The following is a 20,303-nucleotide window of genomic DNA, read 5'->3' as shown; positions in this document are numbered from 1 at the left end:
TAAAATAACCTAACCTACATTCCCCTCAATTCACTGCTGTCCATGTGCATGTCCAGCAGTCACTTAAATGTCACTAATGACTCCGCTTCCATGACTACCACTGGCAAACTATTCCATGCGCTCACAACTCTCTGGGTGAAGAACCTCCCTCTGATGTCTCCTCTATACTTTGCTCCTAACACCTTAAAACTATGACCCCTCGTGGCAGTCAATCCTGCCCTGGGGAAAAGTCTCTGGCTATCCAAGTTCAAGTTTTTTGTTTGGTCCATGTTTTCTGTCAACCCAGGTCTAAGTTTCTATACTTAACAATGGTTACATTTTACTACAAATAAATGTATTCTAGCTACAGATAAATAATTATGAACCATCGACATATCGCTCTACTAGTTAAAATACTAACCAAGCCTACTCTAAAATTCCGCCTACACAAACATACAGAGGAAATAAATACACGTGTCACAGATGGAGGAGAAGACTGAGAAGGCAGTCAAAGATTCCTATCCACAGAGTTTGTTAAAATGATTCTTTTGGCTTGGCAGGATTTGCCGCTCCTTAATCTTCCTTCTCTGTGTACTTGTACTTGCTGCAGAAGGTACTGAGTGACTGGTTCACATTGATGAAGTCTCTGTTATTGGTTAACAGCCACAGCTAACAACTACTGATAAGGGAAATAAACTGGCTTTTTCAGGATTGAATTGATTTACAGCAGAGTGAAGGACAGCTCCTTCTTTTCCAGTGATCCAAAGCTTTCTGCCCAAATATTCACATCTACAAGCTGATATGCTACCATGGAGTCAACCACGTAACTGTTGGTACGCAGAAAAGTTTTTACATCAATAAAAGGTCACCAATTGCTAGACTAATCAGCTACTTGTAACCGGTCAAATTTCCCTTTGTATACACTCCTTAGCTCCAGCTTGTCAGTAGTAATTTCCTCTATTGCTTGAACCAACAGCGATATAAACTGCACTTACAATTAGTATCAGATAATTTGTTTTTTAAATAGGGTTGAAATCCCTTCTACAGTCCTTTATAAAAGTTATTTTCTCATTTCAGCCCACAATCAAAAATACAAAAAAAATGGCCTTTACAACTCAAATACATTGACAGAATTCAACCCAAATGAACCATAAAAAGGGAAATTCTTTTAGACTTGGTAGTTCCTGGCAGAGAAGGATAGAAAGTCAACAGCCCAGTTCAGTTTGGTAACTCTCTGTCTCTAACAAACAAATAAGATGATAATAGATCAATGTAACAGCACAAGAGTAAAATTTTAAAATTTTAAAGGCATGTTTCTATGAAAATTACATTTCTTTATTACCTTTACTTAGATCCACAGAAAAATTGTAAACAGCTATGGGCCTTGAATGGCGTGGGCCATGCAAAGTCCGCCTGGTCAGTATATTTGAAGATGGTGTTGAAGTAGTGTCTGACTGGCTTGCACTCGAATCTGGAGCTGTCCTGAATATCTGCAATGAACAAACAGTAGATTTATCTTAAAGTCTACTACAAAATTAGCATCAAGCCATTTTTATCAACTCTTGTCCCTGGATGATAAGATAAAGTTAAGCCAAAAATAACTTGCTTCACATTTTCAAAAGCACCAAATTTCAAGATAGTGTAAAGATGTTATGAATCTCCAAGAAACAAGTTACATTCATACTACGTAATATTATGGTAATTACTCCGTGCATTACCTTCACTCAAAACATATCAATTTCCATACTTATGGGGTTGAAGGTTTATTCAATAGCCCCGGTAGTGACTCGGAAAGTCAGGGTCTACCCACAGCAGCTTTTTTTGGGAAGTCTTGGTTGGTTTTCAAGCCTATTTTGTAGTTAATGAATTATCGTTGGAGTTTCTGTCCCTTTAAAATTGAGCGCCATAGGCTAAGCATGGTGGCCACTGCTGGAATTACACATTGTCAGCTGATTCAGTGTTAGACACAAGCCTTGGGGTCATGGGTGGCCATGGCAAGGCTCACAGAGGGTCATTGGTCAAGGTGGGGAGGGTTTGGTCACGCGAGTGGTCATTACTTCTGTGGGCCACAAGAGTTCTCAACCAGGACTTTCTCCTGCTAAACCTATAAGGTGGATGCCTGGAGTTCACCAGGTAGTCTCCCCACACAGCAGAGGGCCTATGAAAGTTTCTGTAGTGGAACTGAGTTATACACTTTGAAAACAGCAATCTATAAACAAAGTGATGTTACACAGGTCAGCATGTGAACAGACAATGGTTGAACAGAGATTTTGCGGCTTAATTTCAAAACATAAACTGTAGGTTATTACTCTTTAAGAGTCTTTATGTATTTGAATGATACTTTACTATGCATTTTAGAGCTTTGCAATTATGTTGCTACACCAGTCAACTGTTACTCAGGCTATTAAGAGCATCACATGAATAAAGATTAACATAATGAATTGACTGAAGTGCCATGATGATTCAATAAATTTACTTCATGATCATTGAAAAAATGCTACAAAAGTAGTAAAAATATAATGATTTTACAGTGATCAACTGGTCTCATTTCTTGTAGTCTCAATTTTCTGTTCAAAACAATGTCACATAAACATGCAGACAAACAAGGCTTATGAGGAACTGATGATCACAATGCTGCTGAGCTGATGATATTCACCTTCCACTAAATACAAGTACTCAGTGTACATGTTTGAGTTTCTGAGATCCTTCTTAATATATCTCCCTGAAGAGCTGGAGTGGATAATGAAAAGGAATTAATGTCACTTACTGCACATAGCTGACAAGAGGCTTATACATTACAAGATGCCATTTAAATAGACAGACAATTCACTACAACTTGCTGTTGTGAAGATCAATTCTGTGATAGCTCTCAATCACATATGTTGTGCAGATCAATTACCTTGGAGACAACTCTCCTGAAAATGCTTAAACCAGCTAGCACCTAAAGAAGCTTAAAGGACGCTGAACTGTAATGGCTCTATTAAAATGTCTAACTGGGATATGCAAGTAAACCATCATTAATAATCAAACAGCAAGTCAATTCTCATGCAGACAAAAATATGAAGGGTAGAGAGAAGACAGAATCTTGTTGTCTGAGATGAAGTGTGGCAGCGGATGTAAAAGCAGGCAGTGTACCTTTTCTCAAGGGCAGATCACCTTTCCTTACACAATTATGTCTTTCTCATCTTATTACACGTGCACGCACAGCAGAAAACCACGTTTTATCAGGTAGGTGGGCAGGAAATTCTACTCCCCACCAGGACCCAGCCAACATCTCACTCAGCAATCATGACCAGCACTCAACTCCATCACCTCAACCATTGCTGGAGGTGTCACAGGTAAGGCAAAAGGCAGCATCACATTTCACTGATGCCTTCTGATTGATTGATTGATTTTATCATCACATGTTCTAGAATATAGTGAAAAGCTTTGTTTACGAGCAGTACAGGCAGCTCACAGCAAAGGATGCACAGATCAAAACAACTTAGAGGCACACAAGTTACATTGCAGGTTACACCATTTGAGCCTAGAGTCCATTTGGCAGTCTGATAATGGCTAGAAAGCAGCAGTTCCGAAACCAGTTAGTGCGTGTTCGAGCTTCTGCATCCTCTGCCTGATAGAAGAGGTTGTAGGAGGCTGTGATGGTCATTGATGATGTTGGTCGCCTTTCCGCAGCAGTGAGTACATAGACAGAATCCATGGATAGACGGTTGGCTTCCATGATGATCTAGACCGTGCATCCCATCTTCTGTGATTTCTTACAGTCCTGGGCACAGCAATTGCCATACCAGACCATTACATATCTAGACAGTATGCTTTCAGTGGCACATCTCTAGAAGTTGGTGAGGGACTTTATGGACATGCCAAATTTGCTGAGCCGCCAAAGGAAGGAAGGTGCTGTTGTGCCTTCTTGACTGTCACATTTACATGGAAGTCCAGGACAGGTTGTCAGTTATTGTCACTCCGAGGAACTTGATCTCTTCACTCTTTCAACCTCAGTTCCATTAATGTAGATAGGGACGGTTCTCCTCCTTTCTTTCTGAAATCAATGATCAGTTGCTAAGTTTTGCCAATGCTGAGAGACAGATTGTTTTCATTGCACCATATCACCAAGCCCTCCGTCTCCCTTCTGTATTTTGACTCATCGTTGTTAGATATCCACCCCACTATGGTGGTTTTCTAAGAGATTCTCCAGTAGAAAAGGGAAGTTCTTTTCTCCAGGAATGACAATAGAAGGAAATCCCGACAGGCCAGAGAAGGCTGACGAGATCAGTACATGTTGGGTGGTTCAGGAGAACTTGACTCCAGTGCCACAAAGAGGATGAGTGATTTGCTGCGCACTGTCTTTTCAATGCTCCATGGCCTTGAGTTAGAGCTGTCATTGTGAGGTTGCTACTGCAAAGGACAATCACACATGAGACCGAATGCCCATGCATCTCCATCATTTCCCTCATATACAATCAATGTCTGTCAATTCACTGTAGCTACCACTATAACACTATTGGCAAAAGTGTGCTGCTGCCTCACATTAATCTAAAATACAGAAGGAGCTACAACAGTCAGCAGTTAATGTACCTTCAGTTCACTGACTTCAATGCACAAATCAGAAACCTTTCACCAAAAAGGACTCAAACGCAAAAGGTGCTTCAGGCTGAACTCCTCACAGGTATCCCAGGCACACACATCACATAATGCTTCATTGGTTTTCACCAACTGTAAATCTTTGATGACCTTTCATAGAAAATAGGTGCAGGACTATGGTATTAGGCCCGTTAAGCCGTACTGCCGTTCAATACGGTCCTGGTTGGTCATGTAATTGAGTATCCTTTTCCTGCTTTCGACCCATACCCATTGATCCCTTTAGATGCAAGGGGCACGTTCAGCTCCCTCTTGAATATATCTAATTAACTGGCACCAACAGTTTTCTGTGGTATAGAATTCCCATGTTCACAATTCTGATTGAAGAAATCCTTCCTCATCTCAGTCTCGAATGGCTTACCCCTTATTCTTAGACTGTGACCCCTAGTTCTGGACTTGCCCAACATCGGAAACATTCTTCCAACATCTAGCCTGTCCAGTCCCATCTGCATTCAGAGTCCGTTAGTAGCTAACGTCCCCTCTACCACATTCATCCAGCAATTAATACATATTGATAATCAGAGCTCTGTGGACTAATGACTCTATCTAAATCCGTCAATAATACAGGCATCATGCTCATTTACCCGTGCTGATATCTGTTAATGATCGTCTCCATCCAAAACAGAAGAGCATGCATGGTAAGCATGTAAATTCAGGCAGAGGCAGTGTGAGTGGGAGGAAATATCTTGAGGATCAGGTCACTGAGCTGGCAGGATAGCAAGGGTAAAATCTGTGTACTTAAGGGAGAGCTGGATATCTACAGCCATCTGGTGAAAAAGCCTCCAATCTTCTCTGTCTCACTAAACATTGAACACTGACAAAACCTTGGGTAAAGATGGCAGCTCTTGACACTGAATTTTTTTAATTTTTTTATGCAGCCTCCAGATTACCAGGACATAATAAAACAGCCTCAGCTTCAGGGCCTGTCTCTGCCAGCCTTTTGAGAATGCCTCAGAGGACAAATAATTATGAGCCTCAGAGGAAATGCCATAAAGCATCCACCATCTTCCACCCACCATCAGTAGAAAGACATCCACCTCAGTGGGTAATCTATCATGAGTGGTCTCAGAGTGAGTACAGCACTGTCACAAGATAACAAAGTGTGGAGCTGGATGAGCACAGCAGACCAAGCAGCATCTTAGGAGCACAAAAGCTGATGTTTCGGGCCTTGACCCTTCATCAGAAGAACTATTGCTAGAGGTAGAAGAAAAGACTGAGGTGTCTGACACTCTGAGGGCTGGAAAACAGGTCCCTCCTGAGTCCGGGTCAGATGATGAGTCTTTGGACTCAGCCATTAAGGAGCTGATGGAGATTTAGAGGCAAGCAGGAGAATTCTGACAGAGACCTTGCACAGACTGGAGTGTAGAACAGAGGGCCCTAGCAAGTTCTATCTAATGTCATGACCTTGGCATTGAGTGCATAGCAGCCTATATGGATCACGTGGTGGCTGCCATGGAGAGCCAAGTCCAGTAGAACAATCAGCATTGAACACTAATACTCAGACCTTCATTCCCAGGCTAAGCAAGAGTGGGTTGAAGGACCTTTGTTCCCTTCAGAGGTGTAGCTGCACTGGGTGAGAGGGGTAGTTGCACTGCTGGGGAGCGACAGACAGGCACTCAGCAATTGTTATGCCCTGCCACAGCATCTCCCCTCTGCCAAAGTGAACAAGGGAAATCGGTAAACTCATAAATGTATTGGCAGATTGTTGATTGGCAAATGCCATGTAAGTAGATATCAGCGAGGAAGTTCAATACCACAGACTTCACACTGCCTGATGAGCCACCTGACAGATTTGCCTGCTGGGGATGGCAGAAGTAGGTGACAGTGTCTCTGCTCTGATGTTTCTAACACTGCCTTTCATACAACCGTCCTCAGTCAGTCCTCAAAGAGCTACATTCTCCAGCAAGACCAGAAAAAGAGGACCCAGGGAAGTGATCGCTAATATCTTAGGTAGAGAGCAGGATGCTGCCTTTACAACTTTAATATGATCAATATTTTCCACATCAACAGACTGTCACCCATCAGTGAACTATCCCCAATTGTTGTGGGTGCTATACTTCCTTTCTTTGCCTAATTAACTAATGCATCAAATCTAAACTGCTGCTTCACATCAATAATCTATCAAAAAATTGCTACAAATCGTCAACGACCCATTTTAGATAAATGTGATCATAGACCACACCCCACATTACTGTTCCCTCAACACCAAAATCACCATCTGTTATGGACAGGAGAATTAGTATGGATATACAGCCTATTTTCAAATCGGCAGATTGGAATTCCAAAAGGTTCAGTTTTGGGTGTCTATTATTTACAAATGTATTAATGGCTTAAGTAAAGTTTAGATACATAGTTGAGTGGAAGGCAAGCTTTGGAGAAAACACAATGAGGCTGCAAAGTGATAACTGGGTTAAGTGAGTGGGTAACAAGGTGGAATATGGAGTGTATGTGGTGAAGTCTTTTGTGATGCTGAGCACGCATATATCTATAGTAGAAAACTAGAGTATTATTTTCAAAAAGGTACAAAACTTTGAGAGATTGAAGTTCAGATAGACTTGGGTACACTTTTATAAGGAAGACTGAAATAAAAACAAACTGGGAATGCTGGAAATCTGAAGCAAAAACAGAAATTGCTTGAGGAACTCAACAGGTCTGGCAGCATTTATGGAGAGGATGCATAGTTAATGTTTCTAGTTCAGTGATCCTTCTTTAGAACTCAGAAGCATTTTGAAGAAGAGTCCCTGAACCCAAAACAATAACTCTGCTTTCTGTCCACAAGTGCTGCCAGACTTGCTGAGTTCCTCCAACAATGTCTACTTTTGTTTGTTTCAGATTCTGACGGACTTAAACGAGGTGGATACAGAATTACTTTTGTTGGATCTGGAACACAGGACACAGTCTGAGAGCAAAAAAGTTGATCATTTCAAACTGAAATAAGGTGAGGCCTTTTTGGAAATTTTTTTAGACAGCGGGTTGTGGATGCTCCACTTGAGAATATTCAAGACTGAGATAAACTGTGGGTCTGTCAGGGAGTTATGGGACACAAGGAGTAGGCAAGGAAGTGAAACAGAGGTAAAAGATCAACAGCAATCAACTGAACATTGCAGAATGCTCAAGACGTTATACAATCTACACCTGCTCCTACTCTTACGTCTAAGCCATCTCTCTAGTTTTTAACAGTATCAGAGATAATGGGAACTGCAGATGCTGGAGAATTCCAAGATAATAAAATGTGAGGCTGGATGAACACAGCAGGCCAAGCAGCATCTCAGGAGCACAAAAGCTGACGTTTCGTGCCTAGACCCTTCATCAGAGAGGGGGATGGGGAGAGGGAACTAGAATAAATAGGGAGAGAGGGGGAGGCGGACCAAAGATGGAGAGTAAAGAAGATAGGTGGAGAGAGTATAGGTGGGGAGGTAGGGAGGGGATAGGACAGTCCAGGGAAGACGGACAGGTCAAGGAGGTGGGATGAGGTTAGTAGGTAGCTGGGGGTGCGGCTCGGGGTGGGAGGAAGGGATGGGTGAGAGGAAGAGCCGGTTAGGGAGGCAGAGACAGGTTGGACTGGTTTTGGGATGCAGTGGGTGGGGGGGGGGGGGGGGGGGGGAAAGAGCTGGGCTGGTTGTGTGGTGCAGTGGGGGGAGGGGACGAACTAGGCTGGTTTAGGGATGCAGTAGGGGAAGGGGAGATTTTGAAACTGGTGAAGTCCACATTGATACCACATGGCTGCAGGGTTCCCAGGCGGAATATGAGTTGCTGTTCCTGCAACCTTCGGGTGGCATCATTGTGGCAGTGCAGGAGGCCCATGATGGACATGTCATCTAGAGAATGGGAGGGGGAGTGGAAATGGTTTGCAACTGGGAGGTGCAGTTGTCCGTTGCGAACTGAGCGGAGGTGTTCTGCAAAGCGGTCCCCAAGTCTCCGCTTGGTTTCCCCAATGTAGAGGAAGCCGCACCGGGCACAGTGGATGCAGTATACCACATTGGCAGATGTGCAGGTGAACCTCTGCTTAATGTGGAATGTCATCCTGGGGCCTGGGATAGGGGTGAGGGAGGAGGTGTGGGGACAAGTGTAGCATTTCCTGCGGTTGCAGGGGAAGGTGCCGGGTGTGGTGGGGTTGGAGGGCAGTGTGGAGCGAACGGATACAACGCATCATCCTCCGACACTTCCGCCATTTACAATCCGACCCCACCACCCAAGACATTTTTCCATCCCCACCCCTGTCTGCTTTCCGGAGAGACCACTCTCTCCGTGATTCCCTTGTTCGCTCCACAATGTGGTATACTGCATCCACTGTGCCCGGTGCGGCTTCCTCTACATTGGGGAAACCAAGCGGAGACTTGGGGACCGCTTTGCAGAACACCTCCGCTCAGTTCGCAACGGACAACTGCACCTCCCAGTTGCAAACCATTTCCACTCCCCCTCCCATTCTCTAGATGACATGTCCATCATGGGCCTCCTGCACTGCCACAATGACGCCACCCGAAGGTTGCAGGAACAGCAACTCATATTCCGCCTGGGAACCCTGCAGCCATATGGTATCAATGTGGACTTCACCAGTTTCAAAATCTCCCCTTCCCCTACTGCATCCCTAAACCAGCCTAGTTCGTCCCCTCCCCCCACTGCACCACACAACCAGCCCAGCTCTTCCCCCCCACCCACTGCATCCCAAAACCAGTCCAACCTGTCTCTGCCTCCCTAACCGGCTCTTCCTCTCACCCATCCCTTCCTCCCACCCCAAGCCGCACCCCCAGCTACCTACTAACCTCATCCCACCTCCTTGACCTGTCCCTCTTCCCTGGACTGACCTATCCCCTCCCTACCTCCCCACCTATATTCTCTCCACCTATCTTCTTTACTCTCCATCTTCGGTCCGCCTCCCCCTCTCTCCCTATTTATTCCAGTTCCCTCTCCCCATCCCCCTCTCTCGTTTTTAATTTAGCTTGAGGGAGGCACCTGCTGGTGAAACTGTGAAAGTGTATCAAACTGCTTGCTACTGTCTTATTCCAAAATATCAGTTTCCAGTCATTCTGCTGTGACGGGTTAAATCAGCTGTTTGGTCATTGAGGGACAGCTTTTCCTGTCATGGTCATTACTGCATGTATTTTTAAAGCAGGACAGAACTAACAACACATCAGAAGCTGACTGCAGAAGTTGCAAATATAACAGTTTAAGCTCACAGAATCTGGTCTTGAAAGTCACTAAGGAAGCAGTGATATCATTGCAAATCTGTTTTATTTATCAAATTAATCTTAATCTAAACATACTAACCAAGAAATCATCACAGTAAATTGTAAGGGATTCAAAAGCTTATGGGGAAGTGGAGTTGAGTATTATCAGATTAGCCACAATCTCATTGAATGGCAGAGCAGACTTGATGGGTTGAATGGCCTACGTCTAAAGCTATAAGGTAAGAGATTTTTGCTGACTGGTTCCAGAACCCAATACTGAGGTCGTGTTGAGGTCAGACATTCACAGGTGTAGATGGCTAGACTTGTGAAAGTAACCTGCACAGTCATAGGATGCTTATAGTAAAAAAGAAGGCCACTGAGGCACTTATGTTCGAAGAGTAAATCATCTAGTCCCAAGGCAGGTCTGCGGGGGGGGAACTGACCATATTGGCATGAACAGAAGTAAAAGCCGTCAGCGTAGGTGATGTCGCCATATCTTTAAACAGCCATCTTGAGTACTCATAGTGGCTGCAAACTAAAACAGCTAAGGAAAACTGGGAGGGCAGTTGGCTGAAAGATCAAAGCACAGTATTCAAATCAGATTTCTGTAGATAGAATGATCATTTCAGAGGACAGGAGGAGGAGGCCAGTCAGTCTCACAAAGAAAGTCTGGCTGAGGTGACTGAAGGAGTGACTAGTTGGAGAGTCATGGCAGCAAAATAAGTGGAACAGCTCTGATTACCTTGGTGCCTTGGAGAGACTACACCTGGAATATTGTCCACAGTTTTCATCATATTTGAGATGGTATGTTCTTGCTATAGAGGGAGTACAGTGGAAGTTCACCAGACTGATTCCTCGGATGGCAATACTGATAATATGAAGGGAAAATGAATCAATCAGGATTTTATTCTCTTGAGTTCAGAAGAATTAGGGGGACTTTCAAAGGAACCAATGAAATTCCAACAGGATTTAACAGGGTAGATGTAGGAAGGATGTGGGTGAGTCCTGAATCAAGGATCACAGTCTAAGGATACAGGGTACACCATTTAGGGTTGAGACAAGGAGAGATGTTTTCACCCAGAGAGTGGTGAGCCTGTGGGATTCTCTACCACAGAAATCGTTTGAGGCCAAAGCATTGAATGGCTTCAAGAAGGAGCTGGATTTAAAAGTTGGGGGTGAAGGATAGCGGGGGGAAGAATGGGAACAGACTACTACTGAGTTTGAAGTTCAGTCATGATCACAATGAATGGCAGAGCTGGCTCAAAGGGCCAAGTGGCTATACCTGCTCCTATTTTCTGTGTTTCTCTGTAAAGGCTTTACACATGAATGCACTTAGTATTCGAAACATAACAGATGAAGTGACAGCAGAAACAGAAATGAATAACAACAATTTGGTAGCCCTGACAGAAACGTGATTGCAGGATGACTGGAATTCAGATCTGAATCCTGAGGGGTACAGGTCACTTAGAAAAGACAGGCAACATGGAAAGGGTGAAGTGGTGGTTTTGTTAGTTAATAATGGCATTAACACAGTAGAAAGGGTAACATAAGTTTAGGAAACCAAGATGTAGAAATAGTTTGCGTGGAAATGAGAAATGCCAAAGGCAAAAGTCACTTGTGGAAGTGGTGCATGGACTCCTAACAGGAACCACATGGCATGGTGAAGTGGAAAGAAAAATGCTTGAGATGATTAATTAATGACCTCATAGTGAAGGCACCCTTGGATAGTAAAGGCCACAATACGATTGAAATTTACATTAGGTTTGAGGCAAACAGAGTTGGCCCGGAGAGTATTTTTTTAAACAAAAGATTAAACAAGAATGATCATAAGGGCATGAAAGCAGTGTTGGGTATTGTGTTAGTTTATGGCAAATTAGGTTCAAGGATACATCAATAAAGTGCAATTTCAGACATTTAAGATGATCTCTGCGAAAAAAACAGAATAGATACTTGCCAACTAGTAGGAACAAACTGCAAGGACAGACCCACCATCTGTGGTTAACAAGAAATACTGACTATAGAATCAAATTAAAAGAAAAAAGCATATTATTGTGTAAAGATGTGTAGATCAGAACATTGGATGGAATACCAAACAGCAAAGAATGACCAAAAAATTAATCATGAAGGAAAATTTGAGTACAGTAGAAAACTAGCAATAGAAACCGACAATAAAAAAAAGTCAAAGTTTAGAAATATTATAAATATTTAGAGAAGAAATGAGTTAATAAAGTGAGCATGGGTCCCATAGAAAGTGAGAATGGAGAATTAATAATGGAAAATAAAGAAATGACAGATTGATCAAGCAGGTATTTTGTAGCAGTTTTCCCTACTGAACACACAATACCATCTCGAAGTAACAATAAATAAGGAAATGGAAAGACGGGCAGAATTCAGAAAAATCCCCAGAGAGATAGTACTGAGCAAATTGTTGGAGCTGTGAACTAACAAGTACGTGAGGCATGATCAACTTCATCCCAGCATTTTGAAAGGATTGAGTGAAATGGCTGATGCTTTAATTTTCTAAACTCCCTCGATCCACAGAGAATCTCAATAGACTGAGCGATAATCAATGTACCTTCTTTATTCAAAAGAGGAGGAAGACAGGAAGCAGGAAATTACAAGCATGTTAGATTAACAACTGTCACAAGGGAAATGTTAGAATTTATTACTAAAGTAACTACAGCGGGGCACTTGGACAAGTTGGTGGTAAACAGTCAGAGTCAAAATGGTTTTGGGAAAGGAATATCATACTTGACTGATCTATTGGAGTTCTTTGAGGAGGTAACACGTGCTGTGGACAAGGAGGAACTAGTCGGTGTGCTACATTTAGATTTTCAGCATGTATTTGTAAGGTATCACATTTAAAGGCAGCAGTGGTTAGCACTAAAGCCTCGCAGCACCAGGGATTCCAGATCAATTCCAGTCTCAGGCAACTGTCTGTGTGGAGTTTGTACATTCTTCCCATGTCTGCGTTGGTTTCCTCCGAGTGCTCCAGTTTCCTCCAAAGATGTGCAGGTTCGGTGGATTGACTATGCTAAATTGTCCATAGTGTCCAGGAATATATGCGTTAGGTAGATTAGCCATGGGAAATGCAGGGGTAGGGTGCTCTGGCAAGTTGGGGTGGTATGCTCTTCAGAGAGCTGCAGTGGACTTGTTGGGGCAAATGGCCTATTTCCACACTGTAGGGATTCTATGATTCTATGAACAGAAAATAAAAGCGCATGGTACTGGTGATAGAACGTTTGTGTGCATAGGAGATTGGCTAACTGACAGGAAGTAGAGAGTTGGAATAACGGACTTTTATAGGTTAGCAAGATTTAACAGGGATTGGTGTTGCACCTCAGCTGTCAATGCACGACTTAGATGAAATGAAGGAATGTGGTTACTAAATTTGGTGATGACACCAAGATAGGTGGAAATGCAAATTGTAAAGAGGATATCAGGTGGCTGTGAAAAGACACAGGGGCTGTTCATTGATTTTCAGTGTCATTTGTGACTCCTCAGCTACTGAAGCAATCCGTGTCCAAATGCAGCAAGACTACAAATTCCAGGTTTGGACTGAAAAGTGGGGAGTAACATTCACGCCACACAACTTACAATGAAAGTATATCCAACCACCTCTTTTTGACATTAAATAAATTAACAGAACTGAATACCCCTAATGTGAAAGACATAAACCGTATTGGACAAGCCATTCAAATAATTTAGGCACGTTAGCAGGTCAGAGATTGTCAGTTCTGTGGTGTTTAACTCACCTGCTGTTACCCAAAGCCTGTCCAACATCTATAAGTGCAAGCTAGGAGTGTGATAGGATTCTCCTTGCTAGCCTGGGTGCAGCCCCAACAACATTCAAATTCTGACACCAGTCAGAACAAAGCTGCCTTTTGACTAGTATTTTGTCTGTCATCTTGAAAGGTTCATTCTGTCCACCACCAATGTGCAGTGGCAGCAGTGTGCATTATTTGAAAGATACATTGTTTCACTAAGGTTCCTTATACAGAACCTTCAAAAACTGCAATTTCAATCATTTAGAAAGTGAGGGCAGCAGGTTCCTGGGAACGAGCTCCAGCTGTAAGTTCCTCTCTGATGTACGCACCATCCTGATTTGGAACGATATCCTTATACCTTCACTTGGTGGTGGTCAACATCCTGGAATTCCCTTGTGAACAGCATCGCAAGTGTACCCACTCCTATGGAATGCTTACATTATTACTGCCTGATACTGATTAGGCAGTGACAAATGAGTCCAAAATCCAGACTTTTCTTTCAATTCCATCCCCCCGCAGAGTTCTTTTATACCTATCCAAATGTTATGGACAAGATTAAATCCACTCAAATCATAACAAGGACTGCAAAAACTCCAACTGCACTAACAGAAAGCAAAGCTAAAACCCTGGGTCTGTACGACGCTGACACCACCGACACATGCTTCTTTTGTTTAATTTTTAAAAGCCCAAAGCTACTTACTCTGCTTTTCATGGTGCAGACACCTCACCTCCAGGTTTACAACACCTCCTTTCAATAGAACCAGGACATACCCTTCATATTGTTACACAAGGAATATATATCTTGTATTTTTATTTCAAATATATGCAGCATGTTGTACTTTCTTTGGCACTGATCAGGCCAAATGAAGCCATTCTCCATTGACTACCTCTTCAGAAGCCATATTCATTTCTCATTTCAAGTTTGAGATCATCTGTGAAATTAACCAGTTTCCATTAAAACTGTGGTGGGATGCCACTTAACATACAGCACAAACAGATGACTTCCAAGCTTCTGGCAGTGGCCAGTTATTGGGGGTAAGAAAGAAAAATCATCAGTTCATACAGTCCATCCTTCAAGGCCCTCACATTTTCATTTAAAACTACACTATTAGTGAGATTCCATCATTCTGAAAAAGCCATAAATCAGTCTCTTTGACCATAACAAACAATGCATAAATAGTATTTGTAACCAAGCATATTCACCTTGTGAAGATTTCCAAAAATCGCAAGCTCTTGCAAAATGGTTGAGTGCAGTCAATTATTTCAACTGTTACTATTTAACAACAGTAATTTCCGTTAAAGATAAAAGTGATTAATGACAATAAAACAAGTTTTGCCTGGTACGTATAAACAATAGTGATGCAGCTCTCAGTAGGTCTCAGAGGGAAAATGCTAAATATAGTTCAAAGAAAGGAATTGCACAAAACAGATGAAATGATGTGTCTTTTATCATGTCAGTTTAAAAACAAGAGAAACATCAGGAAGAATTCCTTAAATTAGGGACAATTATACTTGGTCATCAAAATGTTATCATTTTTAAAAATGATGTTATGTTTATTCTACAACATTAATGCACTGGAGAAATGAAAAACAAACAAAAAATTCTGAAGAAACTCAGCAGGTCTGGCAACATTTGTGGAGAGAACCTGAGCCCCCCCTCTCCACAGATGTTGCCAAATGTGATGGGTTTCTCCAGCGCCGTTTTTCATTGATAAACTGCTTTATTTCAACGTGTAATTGTACTTCACACCTGTACTTGTCACATCTCAGTTCATAATGAACTTCAAAAGAGTTAACAAGAACTGCTGATGCTGGAGTCAGAGATAACACAGTATGGAGCTGGAAGAACACAGCAGACCAAGCAGCATCAGAAGAGCAGGAAAGTCGATGTTTCAGGTTGGGACCCTCTTCAGGAATGGGAGGAGGAAAGGAGCTCAGAAACAAACAGAGAAAGGAGGGGTAGATAGGTGGGATGGTGATATGTGAGTGCAGGTAGGGAGTAGTGGCGGTTGGTCAGTGGGATGGGATGGGCGGACAGATGGGAGACAAGATGGATAGATTGTGTCAGGTCAAGGAGGCAGAAATGAGAGGGAGGTTCGGGCGTAGGATGAGGCTGGGCATGGGGAGATGTTAAAACTGGTGAACTCCATGTTTAGGCCATGGGGCTGTAGGCTCCTGAGGTGGAATTATAGATAGATTCCCTACAGTGTGGAAACTGGCCCTTTGGCCCAACAAGTCCACACCACCCCTTGAAGCAGCCCACCCAGACCCATTCCCCTATAACCCACACACCCCTGAACACTACAGGCAATTTAGCCCATCTGCACATCTTTGGGCTGTGGGAGGAAACCGGAGCACCCAGAGGAAATCCACACAGACACAAGGAAAATGTGCAAACTCCGCACAGACAGCTGCCCAAGGCTGGAATTGAGCCCGGGTCCCTGGCACTGTGAGGTTGCAGTGTTAACCACTGAGCCACTGTACCAAATATGAGGTGCTGTTGCTCCAGTTTGCAGCTGGTGTCATTGTGACACTGGAGGAGACCCAGGATGGACATGTCACCCACAGAGTTGGGGGGTTGGTGAGATAAGATGGTTGATGAGTGGAAGGTGTTGTCATTTGTCACATACAGAGCTCAGATGCTCTACAAAACAGTCTGAGTCTATACTTGGTCACACTGATGTACAGGGGGCCACATCGGGAGCAGCGGATACAATAGACCAAGTTCGCAGATATGCAGGTGAGTTCCTGTCTAATGCGGAAGGTTTGTTTTTTGCCTTGAACGGAGGTGAGGGGGGAGGTGTAGGGACAAGTGGAGCACTTCCTCAGTTGCAGGGAAAGGTGTCGGGGTGGTGGGGTAAGTGGGAAGTGTGCAGCGGATGAGGGAGTTGCAGAGAGGGCGGCTCCTGTGAAAGGCAGACAGAGGTGGGCAGGGAAATATCTCTTTGGTTATGGGGCAGATTGTAGGTGGTCGAAGTGGCAGAGAATGATACTTTGGTTGCAGAGGTTAGTGGGGTGTACAAGGGGAATTCTGTCTTTGTTTTTGTTGGGGGGGAGGGGATGTGAGGGCAGAAGTGTGGGAAATGCAAGAGATGCGGTTGAGGTCATTTTTGATCCCTGGTGGGGGCAAGTTACAATCCTTGAAAAAGAAGGGCATCAGGGATATGTGGGAGTGGCTGTTCACAAAAGACTGCAAATAGATGAGCTATAATAAGGATTGATACACTCTCCTGTCTCAAGTGGAAACAAAGTCAACCTTCAAAGTGTTGGCTTAATGTCTTTTCTTGGAACTAATTCAAATGGCTAGTATCAATTGAAGGGAGACTTCAAATAACATGAAGGAACTGCCCATCTGAAAGTCTAAAGGTGTGAAATCCATAATGTGATTTATATAATCACTCATTTTGTTTTGAAAAAGATCCTGTCACGTAACAGATCACATGAAGTGACACCCATTATTTTCTGAGATAGTAGGAACCGCAGATGCTGGAGAATCTGAGATAACAAGGTGTATGGAGAGCTGGACGAACACAGCAGGCCAAGTAGCATCAGAGGAGTAGGAAAGCTGACATTTCAGGCCTAGATCCTTCTTCAGAAAAAGGAGGAGGAGGAGAGTCTAGGCCTGAAATGTCAGCTTTGCTGCTCCTCCGATGCTGCTTGACCTGCTGTGTTCATCCAGCTCTACACCTCGTAATCATCCATTATCGAGTTTTGAGAAGATTTGTAGCTCAGGTTGAGGTTCTGGATGTGAGTTTGCTCGCTGAGCTGGAAGGTTAGTTTTCAGATGTTTCGTCACTTTTTTTATTATTTGAAAAAATATACTTTATTCGTAAGATGTACAAAAAATAAAACATATTTACACACCTACCCTTCATGCAAGCCGCTCCGCGTTACCCAGAGGGTACATACACCAACTAAAGGAAAAAAAACAAACAAAGAAGAAAAAAAACAAAGCAAAGAAAACACCCCGGGGCAGCTGTCACCCCGCACAGTTCCCATTGGCCCCCTGACCAGTTGGGGAAGGCGCCAGCTGGGCCCAGTTACCAGACAGGGCCCTTTTTTCTATTCTGGACAAGGGGTTTCATACCGTGGTCTTTCCCCACCACGCCTTGGCGGCGGCTGCCCCAAACTTTAGTGCGTCCCTCAGCTTGTAGCCCTGGACCTTGGAGTGCGCCAGTCTGCAACACTCAGTCGGGGTCAGTTCTTTCAGCTGGCAGACCAGCAAGTTGCGGGCAGACCAAAAAGCGTCTTTCACCGCATTGATGGTCCTCCAGGCACAGTTGACGTTGGTCTCGGTGTGCTTCCCGGGAAACAGCCCGTATAGCACGGAGTCCCGCGTCACGGAGCTGCTCGGGATGAACCTCGACAAATACCACTGCATCCCCTCCAGACCTCCTGCGCATAGGCACACTCCAGAAGGAGGTGATCGACAGTCTCGTCCCCCCCGCAGCCACCTCGAGGGCAGCGTGCGGTGGCGCAGAGATTCCGGGCATACACAAAGGATCTCACTGGCAGAGCCCCTCTCACCGCCAGCCAAGCAATGTCCTTGTGCTTGTTTGAAAGTTCTGGCGATGAGGCATTCTGCCAAACGACTTTGGCAGTCTGCGTGGGGAACCACACAACGGGATCCACCCTCTCCTTTTCCCGAAGGGTCTCGAGGATACTACGTGCTGACCACTGCCTGACGGCCTTGTGGTCAAAGGTGTTTCCTTTCAAAAATTTCTCCACGAAGGACAGGTGGTACGGGACGGTCCAACTACTCTGAGCGTTCCGCGGCAACGAGGCCAGGCTCATCCTTCGCAACACCGGGGACAGGTAGAACCTCAGTAAGTAGTGACACTTGGTGTTTGCATACTGAGGATCTACGCACAGCTTGATGCGGCCGCACACAAAGGTAGCCGTCAGGGCGAGGGTGGCGTTCGGTACGTCCTTTCCCCCATTTTCCAGGTCTTCGTACATGGTGTCCCTGCGGACCCGGTCCATCCTCGACCCCCAAATGAAGTGGAAGATGACCCGGGTGGTCGCAGCGGCGCAGGTCCAGGGAATAGGCCAGGCCTGCGCCACATACAACAGTACCGAAAGCCCCTCGCACCTGACAACCAGGTTCTTACCCGCGATGGAGGGGGACCGGAGAATCCACCTGCCCAGCTTCTGCTTCAGTTTGGTGACACGTTCCTCCCAAGTCTTAGTGCACGCCCCAGCTCCACCAAACCAAATACCCAGCACCTTCAGGTAAGTATGTCCTGACGGTGAAGGGGATGAAGGAGCGGTCGTCCCAGTTCCCGAAGAACATGACCTCGCTCTTACTCCTATTGACTTTGGCACCCGAGGCCAGTTCAAACTGGCCGCAGATGTCCAATAGTCTACTCACCGACCGATGATCGGTGCAGAAGATGGCGACATCGTCCATGTACAGGGAGGTCTTGATCTGAAGGCCTCCGCTGCCTGGGATAGTCACGCCCTTCAGGCTCATGTCCTTCCTGATGGATGCGGTGAAGGGCTCCACACAGCACATGAACAAGGCAGGAGAGAGCGGGCAGCCCTGCCTGACTCCAAATCTGACAGGAAAACTGTCCGATTCCCACCCGTTGATCGAGACTGCACTAACAATGTTGGCGTAGAGCAGCCGGATCCAATTGCGGATGCCCTCCCCGAACCCCAATTTGGAGAGGACGTCCCTCATGTAAGCATGAGAGACCCTGTCGAAGGCCTTCTCCTGGTCCAGGCTGATGCGGCAGGTGTCCACCCGCCTGTCCTGTACATAGGCGATCGCATCCCTGATGAGCGCGAGGCTCTCAGCGATCTTCCTGCCCGGCACAGCACAGGTTTGGTCAGGGTGAATCACCCACTCCAGGACAGACCTGACCCGGTTGGCTATGGCCTTGGCCAGGATTTTGTAGTCCACGTTCAATAGTGAAATGGGACGCCAATTCTTAATTTCTTCCCTCTCCCCCTTCCTCTTGTAAATGAGGGTGATGATGCCCTTCCTCATGGACTTGCACATTTCCCCTGCCCAAAGCGCACTATCGTACACCTCCAGCAGGTCCTGGCCGACCAGGTCAAACAGAGCGGAATACAGTTCGACCGGTAAGCCGTCGCTCCCGGGAGTCCTATTCCTCTTCAAGGACTTGAGGGCTCTGGTCAGCTCGTCCAGGGATATCGGCCGGTCCAGCCACTCCCTTGTGCCGTCGTCTAAGACCTCCGTGCTAGACGACAGGAACGACTCGGAGGCCGTGCTGCCCGTGGGCTTCGTGTCGTACAGTCCAGCATAGAAGGATCTGCTGATCCTCAAAATGTCGGGCCGAGATGACGTCACCAAGCCGTCGTCCTCCTTCAGCCGGCTAAGCACAGAGCTCTCTGTGCACCTTCTGAAAGAAGAAATGCGAGCACGTCTCGTCCTGCTCCACGGAGCGGACCCTGGACCGGAACATTATCCTGGAGGCCTCCGCGGCAAAGAGCAAGGCTTGCTGGCCCCTCACCTCGCGGAGGTCCTCCGTGACATCGACCCCCATCAACTGCAGAAGGAGCAGGTTCTGCACCCTTTTCTGGAGTCGCGACAGCTTTCCCCACCTCTCTCTCTCGCCTTCTGAACACCCTTGAGGACAAAGAACCTCTTGATGTTCTCCTTCACCGTCTCCCACCAGTCGCCCGGAGACTCAAAGAGGGGTTTCACGGTTCTCCAACCGGCGTACTCCCTCTTAAGCTCCTCGACGTTCTCTGGGATCAACAGAGTGGTGTTGAGCTTCCACGT

At 45.2% G+C, this 20,303-nt stretch overlaps 1 protein-coding gene across 1 annotated transcript in view; it reads right to left on the bottom strand.

The window, feature by feature from the left end:
• Positions 1 to 20,303, bottom strand: part of arhgap10 (Rho GTPase activating protein 10) — a 205,285-nt gene that overhangs the window by 35,169 nt on the left and 149,813 nt on the right. Inside the window, exon 19 of the mRNA XM_059645226.1 lies at positions 1,322 to 1,469. Within this exon, the coding sequence (XP_059501209.1) occupies positions 1,322 to 1,469 (148 nt within the window). The remainder of the gene's footprint in view (positions 1 to 1,321; positions 1,470 to 20,303) is intronic.

This window comes from Stegostoma tigrinum, chromosome 1, assembly GCF_030684315.1.
Source record: "Stegostoma tigrinum isolate sSteTig4 chromosome 1, sSteTig4.hap1, whole genome shotgun sequence".
In the NCBI taxonomy this organism is placed as follows: Eukaryota; Metazoa; Chordata; class Chondrichthyes; order Orectolobiformes; family Stegostomatidae; genus Stegostoma; species Stegostoma tigrinum.
This window is presented reverse-complemented; position numbering and strand designations above follow the sequence as displayed.